Source organism: Caenorhabditis elegans, chromosome IV, assembly GCF_000002985.6.
Source record: "Caenorhabditis elegans chromosome IV".
Lineage (NCBI taxonomy): Eukaryota > Metazoa > Nematoda > Chromadorea > Rhabditida > Rhabditidae > Caenorhabditis > Caenorhabditis elegans.
The window spans coordinates 16,403,933-16,423,232 of NC_003282.8; the positions used below are offsets into that span (position 1 = coordinate 16,403,933).

Here is a 19,300-nt window from a genome sequence, read left to right on the forward strand (position 1 = left end):
AAAATGGAAAATTTTCCGCAAATCGGTAATCTGTCAGAATTGAAAATTTCCGGCAAATCGGCAATATGCCGAAATTGAAAATTTCCGACAAATCGGCAATATGTCAAAATTGAAAATTGCCTGCAAATCGGCAATATGCCAAAATTGAAAATTTTCGGCAAATCGGCAAAAATGGAAAATTTTCCGCAAATCGGTAATCTGTCAGAATTGAAAATTTCCGGCAAATCGACAATATGTCAATTTGCCGAATTTGTCGACAAATCAATTTGCCTATCCTCCCAAAACGGAAGCATTTCAAGTTATACATGAAGCCATTAAGCTAATCGTCGAAATCGGAATTGCTGGTGGCTTTGAAGTCGGTCGTTCAGTTTTTTCACCTCCATTACCCCGGCGGATACAGTTTTTTCTGCGGTTTTTCCCACACTAATAGCAGTCACAATTGGTGTCAAAGTGCCGCATTTCGGTGTGATCTACCAAAATTGCGGGAATTTAGACGCAGACTTCTCAAAAAATTTTGTATGGTTAAGAGCTTGCTGACGTCACAATTTTTTCAGGAAAAAAATTCCCGCATTTTTTGTAGATCATACCAAAATGGGGCAGTTTGACACCACGTGCAGTCATTACAATGTTTTATTGTATCGTCTGGTTTTGTTCTCAAATATCAGCAGGAGATCAATTTCTGCCGAATGGGGGTTTCTCGATAATTACTTGGTTTTCGTTTTGGTCAGCTAGAAGGGAGGGGTGCTGTAGAAATACACGTGGTCTCATTTCGGCTTGATCTACAAAAAATGCGGGAGAATAGACGCAGAGTTCTCAACTGATTTCGCATGGTTAATAATGTGCTGACGTCAAAGTTTTTCCGGAAAAAAATTCCCGCATTTTTTGTAGATCAAACCGTAATGGGACATCCTGACACCACGCACGTAGTGTCAGGCTGTCTCATTGCGGTTTGATCTACAAAAAATGCGGGAATTTTTTCCCAGAAAAATTGTGACGTCAGCACACTCTTAACAATGCGAAATCAGTTGAGATGTCTGCGTCTCTTCTACCGCATTTTTCGTAGATCAAAGCGAAATGGGAAAGCCTGGCACCACGTGAACGCTCCAATTCAATCCAACTTGCCTACATTTTCAAATTATTCCAGTTTATTCAAAAAAGTGCACTACGGGGGTCGTCAAGTTCCCATACAGTTTAGGCTTTCCCACCACATTGTATTTAGCCAGGTGTGTGTGTGTGTGCAACAACTTTTCTTCCATTTTCCCATACGTGGGAAAGTCGTCGTCGTCTTTTATACAAAAATCTGCATGAAAATGGTGGAGGGCGCAGAGAGATGGCTGGCAATAGCAGCAGGTGTCCTCTCTATCTCGATTTACGATTGATATTCAATGGTGTGTGTAGAGGGATGGAATGGGAAAAAGTTGTCCTCGTCGTAGTATGTAGTACAAGTACGGGGGAACATCATCTCATTTGGTAGGCAGGGGGTTACTGTAATTATACAGTCGGAAATGAGCGGGGAAGTGAGATGAATGACCCCCCAAATGGCGACGGCGACTTTTTTTTAGAAAGGGGTGCCGAAAGGCTATTGAGTCTATAGACATGATGAGTTTGGCCGGGGGAACCGTAATTTCGCGCATTGAACCATGGGGCAATTTGGGTTTATTGGGGTGCGCCGGGTTGGAAGGAAGGGGTTTGGGCAGAAAATTTGCCGGAAAAAACCGGCAAAAATTCTCGAAAATCGGGAATTATCTGATCTACCAGACGGAATTTATAGTGCGGGGATATTGAAATTGGCCGACATTGTATGAGGCCTGAGCCAGGGTTTTTTCGGCAAATCAGCAATATGCCAAAATTGAAAATTTCCGGCAAATCGGCAATTTGCCGGATTTGAAAATTTTCGGAAAATCGGCAATATGCTAAAATTGAAGTTTTTGGCCAATCGGCAATATGCCAAAATTGAAAATTTCCGGCAAATCGGCAAGCCGGCAATTTGCCGAACGGCGATTGCCGCCACCTGACCCTTTCTAGGTGTTCAGTGTAGGCAATTAATTCAATGCCGGAAGACACAATTCCCACGCTGATAGGTACTGAAATTACTGTAGACTGGCAGCTGTGTGCAACGTGTGAAAATTGGAGATATTCAGAGTTGTTGCCGGAATTGACAAACCACCTATACCGTAGTAATCCAAAAAATCTCACAGACGAAATTTTTAGTGTGGGGAAATTGTTGAAATCGGCAATTTTTGCCGGATTTTCGATGACCTTAAATTTTTACGGCTAAAATTAACCCGAAAAGTGAATTGAACCTTACGATTTCCAACTTCCAAATCGATTTCTTTGCCCAAAACACAGAAATTTTCCTACTCTGGGTTTTGGGCAAAGAAATCGATTTGGAAGTTGGAAATCGTAAGGTTCAATTCACTTTTCGGGTTAATTTTTGGCTGTAAAAATTCAAAGTCATCGAAAATCCCGCAAAAAAATTGCCAATTTCAACAATTTCCCCACACTAAAAATTCCGTCTGGGAGATTTTTTGCCTGATTATTACAGTATTGGTGGTTTGTCAATTCCGGCAATAACTCTGAAAATCTCCAATTTTCACACGTTGCACACAGCTGCCAGTCTCCAATAATTACAGAGTACCTATCAGCGTGGGAATAGTGTCTTCCGGCATTGAATTAATTACCTAAATACACTGAACACCTGAACGAAGAGTCAGGTGTGGTGCATAGTTTCCCACGCGTTTCTGTAATTAAGCACGTGGTGTCAGAAAGTCTCATTGCGGTTTGATCTACAAAAAATGCGGGAATTTTTTCCCTGAAAAATTGTGACGTCAGCAATCAGTCTCTTCTCCCGCATTTTTGGTAGATCAAATCGAAATGGCCTTCTTCGCATTGCCACATTTTTGGTAGATCAAATCGAAATGGCCTTCTTCGCATTGCCACGTGTTGTATTGATGTACAATAGGTGCGAACACGAATTGATCTCTTTGATTTTTCACTGGAGTTGTCATATTTGCACCTGTTCTCACTGAGAAATTGACACTTATTGTTTGCAAATACGATTTTTCTGGATGAAAATTCGAGAAAATCGGAGGAGGTTAAAGGGACGAACGGGAATTTTCGGAAATTTGGTTTACAAAATAAAAAATTACGAATTTTCTGACATTTATGACGTCATCACTCAGAGTTTGGAGAATTTTTGGTGTCAGAATTGCCAAAAATTTACTGAAATTTGTAGATTGACGTGAATTTCGGTTTCCGAAGTCGGTAATTGCTGCCTACGCGTAGGGCTTCCATGTGTAGGCGTCAAAACGCCTGCCTGGTTAAAGGAGGACTAACGGTTCGGACAATTTTGAACGTATAGACCTAAAATGAGCTCAAATGAACGAATCTCGTAATGAAACTGCTCAAAAATTTTTCAAATATTTTATATGGCGGTTCAAAATTTTGAAAAAATTACACAGATTTTAGCTAAAAACACGATTTTTTCACATTTTTCCGTGTCACATCTGTCCGAAGTTAGCTTTTTTGGAATTATTGTTTTTTATTACATATATTGGTAGTTTATCTCATTTAATTTCGTCGATTAAGGTACATTCATTTAAAGCCGATAGGTAACCATTTTCGATGATTTTTGGTTACCTATCGGCTTTAAATGTACTTAAATCGACGAAATTAAATGAGATAAACTACCAATAAATGTAATAAAAAACGATAATTCCAAAAAAGCTAACTTCGGACAGATGTGACACGGAAAAATGGGAAAAAAATCGTGATTTTAGCTAAAATCAGTGTAATTTTTTCAAAATTTTGAACCGCCATATAAATTATTTGAAAAATTTTTGAGCAGTTTCATTACGAAATTCGTTCATTTGAGCTCTTTTTAGGTCTATACGTTCAAAATTGTCCGAGCCGTTAGTCCTCGTTTAAAGGGAGAATTTCCAAGGTTCCCAGGTACTCTAGCGATTTGAACTCCGATTTGGGTCACTTCACATACATCCGCCACAGATTTGCATCGTTTGACGTCTGTATGGGAACTTTTCTGCGGGCCGCCTGAAAGGATTAATAATCGGTGTGCGCGCGCGCGCTCACAAGGTCCTTCTTCCGGCTGTGCTAAGGTGGTAATGGACATTTAATACAATCTCCCCCAATGGGAACATGACAGGAAGTTGATGGAGCGGAGATATGCCGCTAGAGATACGGTGCATCAACAAAAAACGAGCTCTTGAGAGAGGGATGCCACCACTTATACGAGGGGGTACAGGAGGAGGTCAATTAATTTGTCAAGTACACCGACAACTATGTTGATAACCACTCAATATAAACAAAGAAAGGGACTTTTTTGCTTGCAAGAATTGAGAATATTGGGAAATGCAAGGGATGGTTAGAAAATGAGATTTTTTTGAGCTAAAATAGCCAAAAAATGGGAATTTTCAATTTTGGCATATTGCTGATTTGCCGGAAAATTTCAACTTTGGTATATTGCCGGTTTGCCAGATATTTTCAATTTTGGCATATTGCCGGATTGCTGGAAAATTTTCAATTTTGGCATATTGCCGATTTGCCGGAAAATTTCAACTTTGGTATATTGCCGGTTTGCCGGAAAATTTCAACTTTGGTATATTGCCGGTTTGCCGGAAAATTTCAATTTTGGCATATTGCCGATTTGCCGGAAAATTTCAACTTTGGTATATTGCCGGTTTGCCGGAAAATTTCAATTTTGGCATATTGCCGATTTGCCGGAAAATTTCAACTTTGGCATATTGCTGATCTGCCGGAAGTTTTCAATTTTGGCATATTGCCGATTTGCCGGAAAATTCAATTTTGGCATATTGCCGATTTACCGGAAAATTTCAATTTTGGCATATTTCCGATTTGCCGGAAAATTCAATTTTGGCATATTGCCCATTTGCCGGAAAATTTCAATTTTGGCATATTGCTGATTTTCCGGAAATTTTCAACTTTGGCATATTGCCGATTTGCCGGAAAATTTCAATTTTGGCATATTGCCGGATTGCTGGAAATTTTCAATTTTGGCATATTGCTGATTTGCCGGAAACTTCAATTTTGGCATGTTGCCGATTTGCCGAAAATTTTCAATTTTGGCATATTGCCGATTTTCCGGAAATTTTCAACTTTGGCATATTGCTGATTTGCCGGAAATTTCAATTTTGGCATATTGTCGATTTGCCGAAAAATTTGCCTTATAGGGTTGTCGGATTTCAAACATTTTCGAGCAAAAAAGGCTTGAAATTGGGAGGATTTTCCAGACATTCCATCAAAAATGTAGTTATTTTGCTTTTAAAATTAAAAAAAAAACCAAGAAAATTATTATTTCGGCGGTTCTACAAAATGAGCTATTGCACCATGTTGTTCCACTTTGGAAATTAGTGTCAAAATATAGAAACTCACTTTTTTTGTTTGAAAATCACATTGATTTCAGCTGAAATCTTCGAAAAAGTACTCAAAGCTCGACTTTCAGGTCATTTTGAGCACTTTTTCGAATTTTCCAGCTAAAATTAATGTGATTTTCAAATGAATCGAGTGATTTTCTATATTTTCACACTAATTTTCAAATTGGATCAACATGATGCAATAGGTGATTTTTTAGAACCGCCGAAATAATAATTTTCTTGGTTTTTTTTTTTGATTTTAGGAGCAAAATTACGCCATTTTTGATGAAAAGTCTGGAAAATCCTCCCAATTTTTAGCTTTTTTGCTCGAAAATGTTTGAAATCCGACAACCTCATAGGGCAAATTTTCCGGCAAATCGGCAAAATGTCCGAATTGAAATTTTCCGGCAAATCGGCAAAATGGCCGAATTGAAAATTTCCAGCAAATCGGCAATATGCCAAAATTAAACATTTCCGGCAAATCGGCAATATGTCAAAATTGAAACTTTCCGGCAAATCGGCAATATGCCAAAGTTGAAAATTTCCGGCAAATCGGCAATATGCCAAAGTTGAAAATTTCCGGCAAATCGGCAATATGCCAAAATTAAAAATTTCCGGCAAATCGGCAATATATCAAAATTGAAAATTCTATTCCTTTTCTCCGGTTACATCGTTGACCTAATTAGTCCTCTGCTGACGTCATCACATAGCTCTCTCTTCCTTTGTGCTCTCAGCTTACAGTACAAGCCGACACACACCTCAATTATCGGACCTCCTGCAGTGCAAACTTTCTCGTTGTTCAGCAGTAATCGTTTTTCGGGGGTCAACATCATCCTCTTCAAAAAAGAGCCACACCACCAATTTGCTCTTTGTCACCTCTCTGTGACACCTGTGCGTGGGCGGCGACGGCTTTTGCTCAGGAAATGAACAGTGTGTCAACAATAGAAAAAGAGCCATCTGGTGCATTCCTTTTGATTCAACAGAATTTGGGGGAAGGGGGGGGGGGAATATGATCTACCGACGCGCGCGCGACCAAACAAGTTGATATTTGATAGTATGACACACGGGATGGTAGTTGACATTACTGACCGGCTAATCTATGTGAGATGACCCTCTGTCGGTATGGGCTTTTGATGGCGATGGCTGGGCGGGGGGCAATAGGTCATTACGCAATTTTTATTGGATCAACAAACAGGCAGGTGAGATCCTATGGAAAAGGAGAAACACTGTAATTTGTATAGCGGGATTATCTTTTCTTTCGGCGTTCGGAAGAACCTTGCTCAGGTGTTATAATTGTGGGTTCAAATATAAGAGCTAAACGGAGGGGGGGGGGGGGGGGGGGGAGTTGGAGTAGGCATTCATGGAAGCCTACGTGCCTACAAGGCAGATGGACCTCTTAGGTATAGCCTATGCATGGCCTAGGCATCTATGCCTTGCCCCTGTAGGCAGGTGGTAAGGCATTCTCGTACCTATACGAAAGTCCTAGTTATCGACGATTCCCGGAGTTTTGGCTAAATTTGGTTGATTTTGCCATAAGTCGTCAGTTGGAAGCAGGCATCCCTAGGTGCCTACAAGGCAGGCGTGCCTCTTAGGCCTAGGCATGACCTAGGTATATATGCCTTGCCTGTGAGCAGACGGCTAGGTATTATCGTACCTACACGGACGCACAAATTATTCACGATTTCTTGAATTTGAGCTCAAGTCGGTTGGGGTAGGCATCCATGGCAGCTTGCGTGCCTACAAGGCAGGCATTACTCGCCTTCAAGGTGACTCTTAGCCGTGAAAAGTGACCTAGCCACCTGCCTAGGTGTCCTATAGGCACCCGGCTAGACATTATCGTGCCTACAGAAGCACCTGCAGAAAGTATCTAACTTCCGTTGAACATCGAATTTTCGGGACAATTTCGGAAATCGAAAAATCTAACGAGTTCTCATTTCGGGCGGCACCGCACTCATGAACAAACATTGATCTACCACTATTTTTTCACTTTTTCCCGTATTTGGAGACTGAAAAGTTGACATTTTTGAAGTTTGCAGAGTAGTAGACTGTAGTTCTATCGAAAATTTCAAAAAAATCCGCAAAACACATTTTTCAGCGATTTTTATGGAATTTTCCGATTTTTTCCATACGAGTCATGGAAAATCACGAGGAAACCACGAGATTTGTGAATTAAAAACTTTTTTAAACAGAAAATTGAGAAGTTTTACGAAATTTCTCAATTTTCTGTTAAAAAACTTTTTTTTAATTCAGAAGTCTCGGGGTTTCCTCGTGATTTTCAATGACTCGTATGGAGAAAAATGGAAAATTTCATTAAAAATTGCTGAAAAAATCCGAAAAAAGCTAAATTTTCAGTTTTTCCGTAAATTTTTAGCAGCTAAAAAACTGGTAAAACGCTCAAAAATCCAACAAATTCTGGTAATTTGGGTCATTTTTCAATTTTTTTGAGCTGAATTGCCAGAATTTGCTGGATTTTTAACAGTTTTACCAGTTTTTCAGCTTAAAATTCATAGGAAAATCTGAAAATTTAGCTTTTTTCCGTAAATTTAACGCTAAAAACCGTTTTTCGTGCCGAGACCCGTCTATCTGAATACATCCGTGCGCCTTTAAAGAGTACGGTAGCTAATTTTTTCGTTTTTTCGCAATTTTATCCGTTTTTCTTCAATTTTTCGCCTAAAAAAATTTTTTTTTTCTCATCAGATGTCCCTCCGTCTCCTACTTGTAACCATACTGACAATTACTATCACAAAAGCCGCCGCCGAAAATGTGACGTCATCAACTACAATAACTACACCGCCATCATCATCATCATCGACAATTCAAATGTTCACAGTTCCGTCGAGCATTTCACTGAATTCTAGGTGATTTTCGGCGTTTTTTAGGCTGAAAGTCGGTGGAAAAGCTGAAAAATCGAGTGAAAATCGATAAAAATCGTTGAAATTGATGGAAAATTGCACATTTTTCAAACATATAACCGATTTTCAGCTTTTTTAAGGCTGAAAATCCGGTGAAACTGGCGGAAATTTCGATTTTTACGCTGAAAAATCGATTTTCGCGTAAGATTTTCAGCTTTCCAGATGAAATCGAAAGAAAATCGGCGAAAAAGGCTGAAAATCTACAGGGAAACCGATAAAAATCGTTGAAATTGATGGAAAATTTGCACATTTTTCAACAAATTCCCCCCTAAAATTCATTTTTTTGGGCATTTTCTTGACAAATTCGGCCGAAAATCTCGTTTTTCAGCAATTTTTTAGCGAAAAAAATACGAATTTCCAACACTTTTACCGATTTTCAGCCTTAAAAAAGCTGAAAATCACCTAGATTTATTGGAAAATCTGCAATTTTCCTTCGATTTCACCTGGAAATCTGAAATTCCACTTGGAAATTATCAATTTTCATTGATTTTTCGCGAAAATCCAGGTAAAAACTGAAAAATCGTGGAAAATTGATTTTTTGCGCTAAAAAAATCAAATTTTCCACGATTTTTCAGTTTTTAACATCGATTTTCACGAATAATTAATGATTTTTCCAGTTTTCAAGGTAAAATCGAAGGAAAATTGCGAATTTTTCAATAAATATAGGTGATTTTCAGCTTTTTTAAGGCTGAAAATCGGTAAAACTGTCGGAAATTTGAATTTTTGTGCTAAAAATCAAAAATCGCTGGAATTTTCAATTCTGGTATCGAAAAAGCATGAGAAATGAGATTTTCGGGCGAAATTCGTGGATTTTCCCGGTTTTTACCCAAATTAAACAATCTTATCATTATTTTGGCCTGAAACTACTCGAAAATTGAATTTTCGGCGCAATTTTCTCGTCATTTTTTTGAATTTTTGTCGGATTTCACTCAATTTTCCAGCTTTTTGGCCGATTTTCAGCCTTAAATCTGCACAATTTTCCTTCGATTTTATATGGAAAACTGAAAATTTCACGTGGAAATCGATTTTTTTAGCGAAAAAATTCGGATTTTCACTCGAAAAACCCCGATTTTTTTTTTCAAATTGACTGGAAATCTTTCAGTCAACTGACGAATAATATCATTGTGGAAGTGCCGGACGAAGAGCTCGTGCCACGGAGCAGCAGTTCAGAGGAGCTCAATAATGGAGAACGTTTGACAAATTTCGAGACGATCAATGACTCGGAAAGGTGAAAATTGAAGAAAAATCGGATATTTTTCGGTTTTTATTGGCATTTTATCGTTGAAAATCGCTGATTTTCGAGGAGTTTTTCGAGATTTTAATCGGGAATTTCATCGATTTTGCATCATCAATTTCGTGCTTTTTACTGGATTTTTCCGCTCGAAATTTGGTTTTTTCTAGTAGTTTCTCATGGTTTTAATGGGGATTTCCCGTTGAAAATTTAATTTTCCTGCAGAAAAATTGGTTTTTGAGGAAGTTTTCGCTGATTTTAACCAAAAATCATCATTTTTCGTCGAAATTTCGTCGGAAATTTTGAGTAATTTTTCAGGTTTAAAGGTCTCGGAACGAAGATTTCGGCTAGAAATTTGCGAATTTCCGTATTTTATGTCAAAAAATGCTAAAATAAACAGAAAAAGCTTCTAAAAAACGCAAAAAAAATCAATTTTCCGTGAAATTTGATTGAAAAAGTCGAAATTTTGTGTAAAATTCTGAAAATAAATTGATTTTTCAGGAAATTCAATAGATTTTTGAGCTGAAAAACCTAAAAAATAGCTGAAAATCTCAAATTTTTCCCTCTAAAATGACAGAAATCATCATTTTTCCTCGAAAATTTGTAAATTTTCAGAGAAAATCCTCTAATTTCTTTCGATTTTCACAAAAATATACCACTTTTCGATGAAAAATTGATATTTTGGGCAAAATTCAATGGTTTTTTGGCCTAAAAAGCCTATAAAATAGCTTAAAATCATCATTTTTCGTCGAACTTTTTGGAATTTCGATCAATTTTCGATGTTTTGGCTAGAATTTCCGTGTTTTATGCCAAAAAATGCGAAAATCAACAGGAAAAAGCTTCTAAAACTCGCAAAAAATCCGATTTTTCATGATTATTGATTGAAAAAGCCTGAAAAATCCCCCAGAAAATCAATTTTCCATCGAAATTTCTGAAATTTTGTGTAAAATTCTGAAAATAAATTGATTTCTCAGGAAATTCAATGGTTTTCTGGCCTAAAAAGCCTAAAAAATAGCTGAAAATCTCAAATTGTCCCTCTGAAATGACAAAAATCATCATTTTTCCTCAAAATTTTGTAAATTTTCAGAGAAAATCCTCTAATTTCTTCCGATTTTCACAAAAATATACCACTTTTCGATGAAAAAATTGACTTTTTGAGCAAAATTCATTCGATTTTTGGCCTAAAAAGCCTATAAAATAGCTTAAAAACCCAATTTTTCCAGTAATCCCGACGGCGAGAACAAAATCGAAACAAATGTGCCAGCTGGAGATGCTCCAAAGATAATTCTGGCTCCCCACGAGCCAATCACCGAGCCAACTGAGCTTTTGCCAGTGATCAGTGTGGATTCAGTGTCCGAAGATTCGAATTCCCCAATGTTTATGGATTATGACGATGATGAAATTTCTGGAAATTCGACGATTTCCGCCGATTTTAGGCCCAGAGAAGCTTCAAAAAGTGGCGAAAAAGCTGAAAATCCGTATTTTCTCGCGTCGACAACGGTTTTGCCGGCGGTTAATCATGATGGATATGTCCTGCCGACTGATATTGATGATATTAAGAATGTGGAAATTCCTGTGGAAACGAATCAGAATTGTATGGGCTGGAAAAATCACTGAAAATCGTTTTTTCGGCGGAAAAATCACTGAAAATTAGTTTTTTTGCCTGAAAATTCACTTTTTCGGGCAAAAAATCGTGATTTTTAACGAAAAATCACATGAAAATCCACACAAAATGCCCGAAATTCGTAAAAATCGACATTTCCCCTAAAATTGCCCTAAAAATTTTTATCCCATTGTCCGAGAGGAGTACACGGCAGCGTGGCCTAGAAAACTCTTGCGCGGTTATTTGAATCGGAATTTGTCGTCGTTGCTCTCATTTTTTAGCTAGATAACGTGAAATTAAGCCGTTTTTCGTGATTTTTACATATAATTTAGAATTCTAATTTGCTTATTTGGAGCGGTTACTATTTCTATCGATTTTAGGCAACTTTTTCAGTAGAAATTTGATTTTTCGGGCTATATTTTCGACGATTTTATGTATTTTTTCGGGGAAAATAGTTTTAAGACACTTCAAAATGCTCTGAATTTGCCAGAAAAATTTTAAGGACACCGAAATTCTTGTGGAAACGAATCAGAATTGTATGGGCTGAAAAAAAAGCTGAAAATTTAATTTTTCAGCGGAAAATTCATTTTTTCGGGCAAAACATCTTGATTTTTAATGTAAAATCGCTTTTATTGGCAAAAAATCACATAAAAACATTATTTCACTAAAATCGTCGAAAAAAATTATTTTTCTCGTTTGTCCGAGAGGAGTACACGGCCGAGTGGCCTAGGAAACTCTTGCGCGGTTATTTGAATCAGAATTTTGTATTTTAAAGTTTTTTGAGCATTTTAAAGCCAAAAATCGTAAAATTAGTAATTTTTCGTGATTTTTTTGCGTATAATTTCGAATTCTAAGCTTATTTAGCGTGTTTTCAAACTATTTTTATCAAATTTTCGGCGCCAAAAATTCCAGAAAATTCGAATTTTAAAGATATTTAGAGCGTTTTAAACCAAATTTTCCGGAAAAAAATCGATTTTTCACCGAATTTCCTCTAATTTAATAAATTTTCAGCCACAATGCCGACACCACTGACCCACTGGAGCCGATGGATGCAGACGGCGAGCCGATTCGTCGACGAATATCCGAATTTCTCGGTTTTGGTGATTTCTGTGCTCTTTGCGATGCTCCTCTTCCTGATTTGCCTCGTAATCGCCGAATGTGTCAAGTCGAGACGGTATGGACGAGATGGAAATCGGCTGGAAAACTCTGAAATTTGACGATTTTTGGAGAAAATTGCCTGAAAAATCGATTTTCCCCGAATTTTTCTATCGAAAACCCGGATTTTCGCCGAATTTTTTCGGTTTTTCCCTTAAAAAAACCTGTTTTTTTGGGATTTTTTAAAAATTTTCTTTAAAAAATTCAAATTTTCCGTTAAATACTTGAAAAACTGGATTTAAAAAAAAAAAATTTCTCTAAAAAATTCAAAAATTTCAGCCACCACCACCGCTCCGTGCCCCGCCACCACATTCCAAAATCAGTGACCGCCGATCTGTATAACACTTCAAATTGTTCTCATTTCTACACAAAACCAACGATTTTATTGAATCAACAGGAGGTCACAATGCAATTGATTACTTCGGATATTACTGTGGATTGTTCTTCGGAAACTGCCTAGAAAATTGCTGAAAATTTGAGATTTTTAGTGAAAATTTGAGATTTTTATTGAAAATTTGAGATTTTTAGTGAAAATTTGAGATTTTTAGTGAAAATTTGAGATTTTTAGTGAAAATTTGAATTTTTTAATAAATATTTGAATTTTTCCTGAAAATTTGAATTTTTCTGCTAAAAAAATTACATTTTCCTGAAAAATTTGAATTTTTATCAAAAAGTTGAATTTTTTGCTGCAAAATTTTGAATTTCTCTAAAATTTTTGAATTTTTCGCCTAAAAATCCCAATTTTTCGAAATTTCAAATTTTTCAACAAAAAAATTCGAAGTTTCTGAAAATTCGATTTTTTGTTTAAAATTTTGAATTTTCGCTGAAAAAATTTTCAATTTTTCCCAAAAAATTTTCAATTTCTGTTAATTTTTAAATGTTTTCGAGTCGATTATTGCCCTATTGTTCCCGTTGTTTTTTCTCTGTAAAATATAATTAACGCCCCCTCCTCGGTTGTTATTTTCCCTTCGAGACCCAAAAAATACTCTGTTTTATGCTTTAAAATTCATTTGCGGGTCCCGATTTTTCCGATTTTTCAATTTTCCCCCCAGTTAAATCCTCCCAGATTGTTCCGTTTTTTTTGTTGTTGAAATTGCACGTCTTATATGTTTTACGTGGCCGTGGCCGATGAAAAATTCAAAAATTCGGCGGCCACGAGGCCAATTCGTCTCTTTTTCAGAGAATTCAAATGAATTTCTTGATTTTTATTTAATTTTTCCATTTTTCTAGAATTTTTCCTTTGGTTTCAGTGTCCTTTCTGTTATTTTTTTAAAGCTTTTTTTGTGGAAAATTTGATTTTTTTATTGAAAAATTGAATTTTTTGTGAAAATTTTGATTTTTTTCTGAAAAATTTGATTTTTTTATTTAAAAAAGTGAAAAATCCGCTCGAAAGCACTGAAATTTTGAAAATACCCGCTAATTTTGCCCAAAAGCGGCGTTGCGCACAGAAAAATGGGCGGAGCATAATAATACGGAATTCTGCCGCACGGTCGATTAAGCTCCGCCTCTTTTTCTGTGCGCGACGCTGATTTTGTGCAAAGTTGTCGGATATTGTGATTTCGAGAGGATTTTCTCTCAGAAAACTTTTAAAAATTGATATTTTTCTGAAAATATTCTCAACAATTCAACAATTTTCATATTTTTTTTGTAAAAAATTCGAAATTTTTATGTTTTTTGGCCTTCCTAGGTTTTTAGGCATTCTGAAAAGCCAAATTTTCTTTAATTTTTCAATTTTTCAATGAAAAAAAATCCAAAAATTATTTTTAAAAAATGGAGAAAGGACGGAAAATTATTGAAAAATTGATTTTTTTTTCGTTCTTTTTCCAAAAAAATCGAAAAACTAAATTACTCGATTTTTTATGAAATTTGTGCGTTCGTATTTTTTGCGATAATATGTCGGGTCAATTTTAGACGGGGTTCTCTCGCCTTCCTCATTGAATTTTTCGCGCTCCATTGACAATCGCCTGCCGGACAACGTGTGGGAAAGTGTTGTGTACTCCACACGGACAAATGCCTTTACTTTTGTAGTTTTACAACTAATTCCGGGCCGGGCCGACGCGACACGCAACGCACCGTAAATCTACCCCAGATATGGCAGAGCCAAAATGGCCGAGTTTTCATTTTTCTCGGCCACGTGTCAAAATTTAATTTTCCATAAGAGTAGGTCAAATATCCCCAAGACAGTATCCCTTACATTCACTGCAACTTTTTCCTCACGAGGGACGAGGAAAAGTGGTTTCTAGGCCATGGCTGAGGGGCCGACAAGTTTCAGCGGCCATTTATCTTGCTTTGTTTTCCGCCTGTTTTCTTTTGTTTTTCATCGATTTTTCCCGTGTTTTCTTATTAAAACTGATAAATAAATATTTGTTGCAGATGCTAAAACAATTTCCAAGTAAAAAAATCATGTATTCAGTGGGCAAGCAGAGGTGAAAGTGGGCATTGTAATATGATGGATTACGGGAATACAAAACCTAAACTTTTTCTGAAACATGATACATATGATGCTTAAATGCTGAGACTACCTGATTTTCATAACGAGACCGCTGAAAAAGTTTTGAGGTTTTCAAAATTCAACTTTTTTGGTGAAAAGTCGAGATTTTCGCACAAAAAGTTGAATTTTGAAAACCTCAAAACTTTTTCAGCGGCCTCGTTATGAAAATCAGGTAGAGTAGGTCAAATATCCCCAAGACAGTATCCCTTACATTGATCCTGATGGTTGTTGAACATAGGATATGAGCACATGTACACACACAAGAGGACATACACGTCTATTTCGAGTGCTCACTGGGTTAACAATGGAAACTCGAGTACCATCTCTCGCTTACGTAATAGATATATATATACTTTCGAAACAAGAGAAAAAAATGATGATATCATTGAACTTTCCGAGTTTTTTGCATCATTTTTCGGGTTTTTTGGGCCGAAATTCGGGAGAAAATGGGTTTTTTCACCTTTTTTTTGGGATTTTGGAGCTCCCAGCTCTCCCTAGAGGTTCCTAAAACCAGAAATTTGATGATTTTCATCAGATTCTCTATAGGGCGCACTTTGGTCGACGACGCAATACTCAAATTTTTGGTGAAAACCGCTAAATTTGGGGTTCAACTGATCAGTTTTCATGAAATTCTCAGTAGAGCGTATTTTCAACATGTGATCGGTTTTTTGCCTAAAAAACTTCAAAAATCTTGAAATTTAATAGTTTTTTTTTGTGATTTTATCAATTCTTTCTCAAAAAAAAAGTTTTAGAAATTGACCCAAAAATTAACATTTTTTGCTGATTTTTACGCTTCATCTCAATTTTTCCTGAAAGAGCTGAAAAATTCCATTTTTCTGAATAAAAACTCAATTTTTGATCACATCTACGTTAAAATCGAATTTTCTTCCTGAGAAATTTGAAAATCGAGCCAAAAATTCAATTTTCTCGAATTTTTTGGTTTCTAAAGGTTAAACCCCCAAAAAAAACTGCAATTAGACGTAAAATTTGGTGTTTACGGACTTTTGGAGCTACAGTAACCCCCAGCTACAGTACCTTAAAGGTGCTTTTTCCCCTGCAAACACGGGGTTCTGGCCTTCCTCATTGAATTTTTCGCGCTCCATTGACAATCGCCCGCCGGACAACGCGTGGGAAAGTGTCGTGTACTCCACCACACGGACAAATGCATTTAGTTTTACAGCTAAAATCGAGCCGCGCGCCGTAAATCTACCCCAGACATGGCCGAGCCAAAATGGCCTTGTTCGGCCGGCAAAAACTCTTCCATTTCAATTTATGAGGGAAGGCTAGAATTTAGAATTATTGTGCAAACTCGAAAATGTTCACTCAAAATGCGTTCCAATCAATTCCTGTGCTGCTCTTTGAAGCTTTTGCACTTTCTGCAAAAAAGAAGAAGACACTACACAAAAGCAACAGCGAAAAAAAAAATATTAATCAAAAAAAAATGCCGCATTCCTCTTGAAAAAGCACTCATGTCGTCGTGTGTCCGACACATGAAAGTTCGTGCGAAATCGGAATTTTCTTTCCCGATTTTCAATCATTTTTTCATTTTTCTTGTCCTCCCATTGAGGAGCGTTATAAAAAGCCCCAGAATTCGAAAAATTGGAATAAATGGAAAAATGAAATTGTTTTTTCACAATCACAATTTGACCTTGATTTTCCGCATATTTATTCGTAATTCCCTCTCCTCGCATGAGAATCCCACTACACCATAAAATTAAATGGTCGGGTGGGGGTGACTGGTACACACACACATCTGGTTTTTTTTCCATCGCGCTCGCTTTTTCGAGGCGGATAAGGGTGACCGCCCGTGATTTTTGTAGTCTAGCCCCATTTCAATATCAGCTGACTGACGAATTTGACTTTTAGAGACTTTTTTGCACACGCAAGAGTTCAAAGTCTCAAAGTTCAAAAAGTCAGACCAGACTGGCAGTGGTGGTAGGCCATTCGCCGAAAATCCAGGGTTCCTCAATGCCTAGAGCCGCATATATCTGGAAAAGCTGAAATCTGTCGAATTTTCCAAAATCCGACAGAATTGAAAATTGACGAGCAGTTCAGTACAGTCTCAAGCTTCCAAGAGCTCCGAGAGCCTCACACGTGGTGTCAGGCTGTCTCATTGATCTACAAAGGAATTTTTCCTCAGAAAAATGTGACGTCAAAAAATTGTTAACCATGCCAGGGTTCGGTTGAAAAGTTTGCGTCTCTTCTCCCGCATTTTTTGTAGATCAAACCAATGCCTAGAGTCACTTTGATCTCGAAAACTGAAAGTTTTTGAAAGGCGCTCACAGGCTGAAAGTTTGACGAGTTTCAGCTAATTTTAAACGTCGAAAATTGCGCGCCAACTTTGTTTGACCTTCAGAAAACCCGGGTGATCTAACTTTAGAAAGTGACGCCGCTTTCCAAAGCATCGATTTTGAGAAAATAGTTTCAACGTTATAAGCTGAACAGAAAAACTGCAGCTTTACGTTACTCACTTTTCCCTACTTCCTGCTCGAGGAATTGTCATATTTCGAGAAATCTTGACCTGGCCGAGATGGCATTTTTTAAACTGGCCACCAAAATTCATTTGGAAATGGTGATTGTGCAATTCACAATTGAAGCTTGTAGCAAAAAAGCCGAAATCAAGTTTTCTAGCCGGACTGGAATTTCGCAGCAATGTTCAATAATACATCGCTTGTCTGAACGCGAATCTTGAACTTTTCTAAGAAATTCTAGAGAAGTCTGCTGCTGCTCAGAATTAGCAACCTATAGGCTAGCAGAAGTCGGGTTCTGGTCTAAGATGTGGATTTGTGGATTTGAAATAAAAAGGAAAATCTCCTCTGTTTTCTGAACATCACTAGAAGCTTTAGTTCCAGAGGTGGGCGGATATTTTTTTCGGATATTTTCTAATAATGAATTTATCAATAAGTATTGATGTAGTTATTCTGGGAGAAATGTATCCGAACAAAAGAGTAACTATTAAGCAACATTTTAATATGATAAAACCTAGAAAAATTCTACAAGTTTTCTGTATAAACGATATGCAAGTCCATTATCCGATATCCGTAATATCCGTAATATCCGATATCCGATGTTGCTCGGCTAATAAGTTTTAAGGTCTCGGTAAGGAAAACTTGTAGAATTTTTCTAGGTTTTATCATATTAAAATGTTGCTTAATAGTTATTCTTTGGTTCGGATACATTTCTTCCAGAATAACTACATCAATACTAATTGATAAATTCATTATTAGAAAATATCCGAAAAATATCCGCCCACCTCTGTTTAGTTCCTCCGATAATTCCATTCTGTGCTAGTCTCCTAGCAGCGAAATCCTCCCCTGTTTCGGTACTTTGAGTGTTCCCCGTTCCTTTGAAGTCACGTATTATACCGCCCAGCGCGTAGACCCCCCGGCACCGTCAGACAGTTCCCCCATTCTTTCTGCAAAAAAATGACGAATAAAATGGGCGGAGCTTCTGTGGCGGAGGAGGCGTATTATAAATAGACAGAGAAGCGGATGATTGAATTTTTATTTCGATAAAAAAGTTTCCGGTTTTTTTTTTGCTTTTTCTGTTGTTGGTTGATCGAGGTAGTATGATGTTTCAGCCCTACAGATCTTCTAAACATTCCTCAGAATCCCAAAAAAATAGAAATCCTCGGCCACCGGTCCCCCGGCCGCCGCCACGGCCCCCTGCGCACACTTTTGAATAGGAGAAGCTAGAGAAGCAGAGACATCTCACTAGGAAATTTTCTTTCGGTGTCCACCTTTTCTTTCCCTGTGGCAGAAACAGATATATATATGAGGAAAAGATAACTTTTCGCTCTTTTTTTCTGGCTGCAAAAAATATTTTTGTTACCTGAGCTCTTCAGTGGCACGTTGTTTAGGTTTTTTTTTCTGCGTTTTAAAGTTTTATCCATTTTTCTGTGCGCGATGCTGTTTTTTTGCAAAACTCACAGAGAAAAACGTTTTTGAGTCTTCTTTTGTTCAAATAGTTGAATTAATTCAATTCAAAAAAAGGCTACGTATCCAAAAAAAAGATGAGAGTTTCGAAATTATTCGCAACGCTGAATTTTTCACATTGTTCACGTGGAGTCAGAAAGTCCCATTTCGTTTTGATCTTCGAAAAATGCAAGAAAAGAGACGCATACATCTCATCTCTTTTCGCATGGTTAAGAGCGTGCTGACGTCACAATTTTTCTGGAAAAATATTCCCGCATTTTTCGTAGATCAACCCGCAATGAGACAGCCTGACACCACGTGATTGTTTCAATGATACCTCCCTCCCTTTACTGTGTCCATTTTCCACGAGTCGGGGATAATAATCGAATTTTTCACGCTTGTTGAATAGTTGCGACTGACCTAGAGAAAATATTGACGCTTTAGAATTTATTTTTTCGGATTTTCAAATCTACTATTAAAATTCTTATTTATCGATCCTTGAATTTTGCGAAAAATTTTTTTTAAAAACGCAACACTGCCGCACGGGGTTTTCCTCCGCCTCTTTTTCACAGTTTTTTTGTTTAAATTGATTTTTTCAATAAAG

General features: G+C 37.2%; 1 protein-coding gene across 3 annotated transcripts; it reads left to right on the top strand.

Annotated features, from left to right (window-relative positions):
* Nucleotides 1-8,087: 8,087 nt before the first annotated feature.
* Nucleotides 8,088-13,497, top strand: Y65A5A.2 (the record flags this gene model as incomplete). 3 transcript variants are annotated; one of them, NM_001268960.3, is made up of 5 exons in its annotated part: nucleotides 8,088-8,248; nucleotides 9,405-9,530; nucleotides 10,757-11,127; nucleotides 12,148-12,310; nucleotides 12,571-13,497. In NM_001268960.3, the coding sequence occupies 5 exons, from the start codon at nucleotides 8,088-8,090 to the stop codon at nucleotides 12,749-12,751; spliced, it is 1,002 nt and encodes a 333-aa protein (NP_001255889.1). The 3 variants fall into 3 exon arrangements, with proteins under 3 accessions (NP_001255889.1, NP_001368492.1, NP_001255890.1); NM_001380550.1 differs by lacking the exons at nucleotides 8,088-8,248; nucleotides 9,405-9,530 and having other exon boundaries at nucleotides 10,908-11,127; nucleotides 12,571-12,751; NM_001268961.3 differs by lacking the exons at nucleotides 8,088-8,248; nucleotides 9,405-9,530; nucleotides 10,757-11,127 and having other exon boundaries at nucleotides 12,153-12,310; nucleotides 12,571-12,751.
* Nucleotides 13,498-19,300: the final 5,803 nt, after the last annotated feature.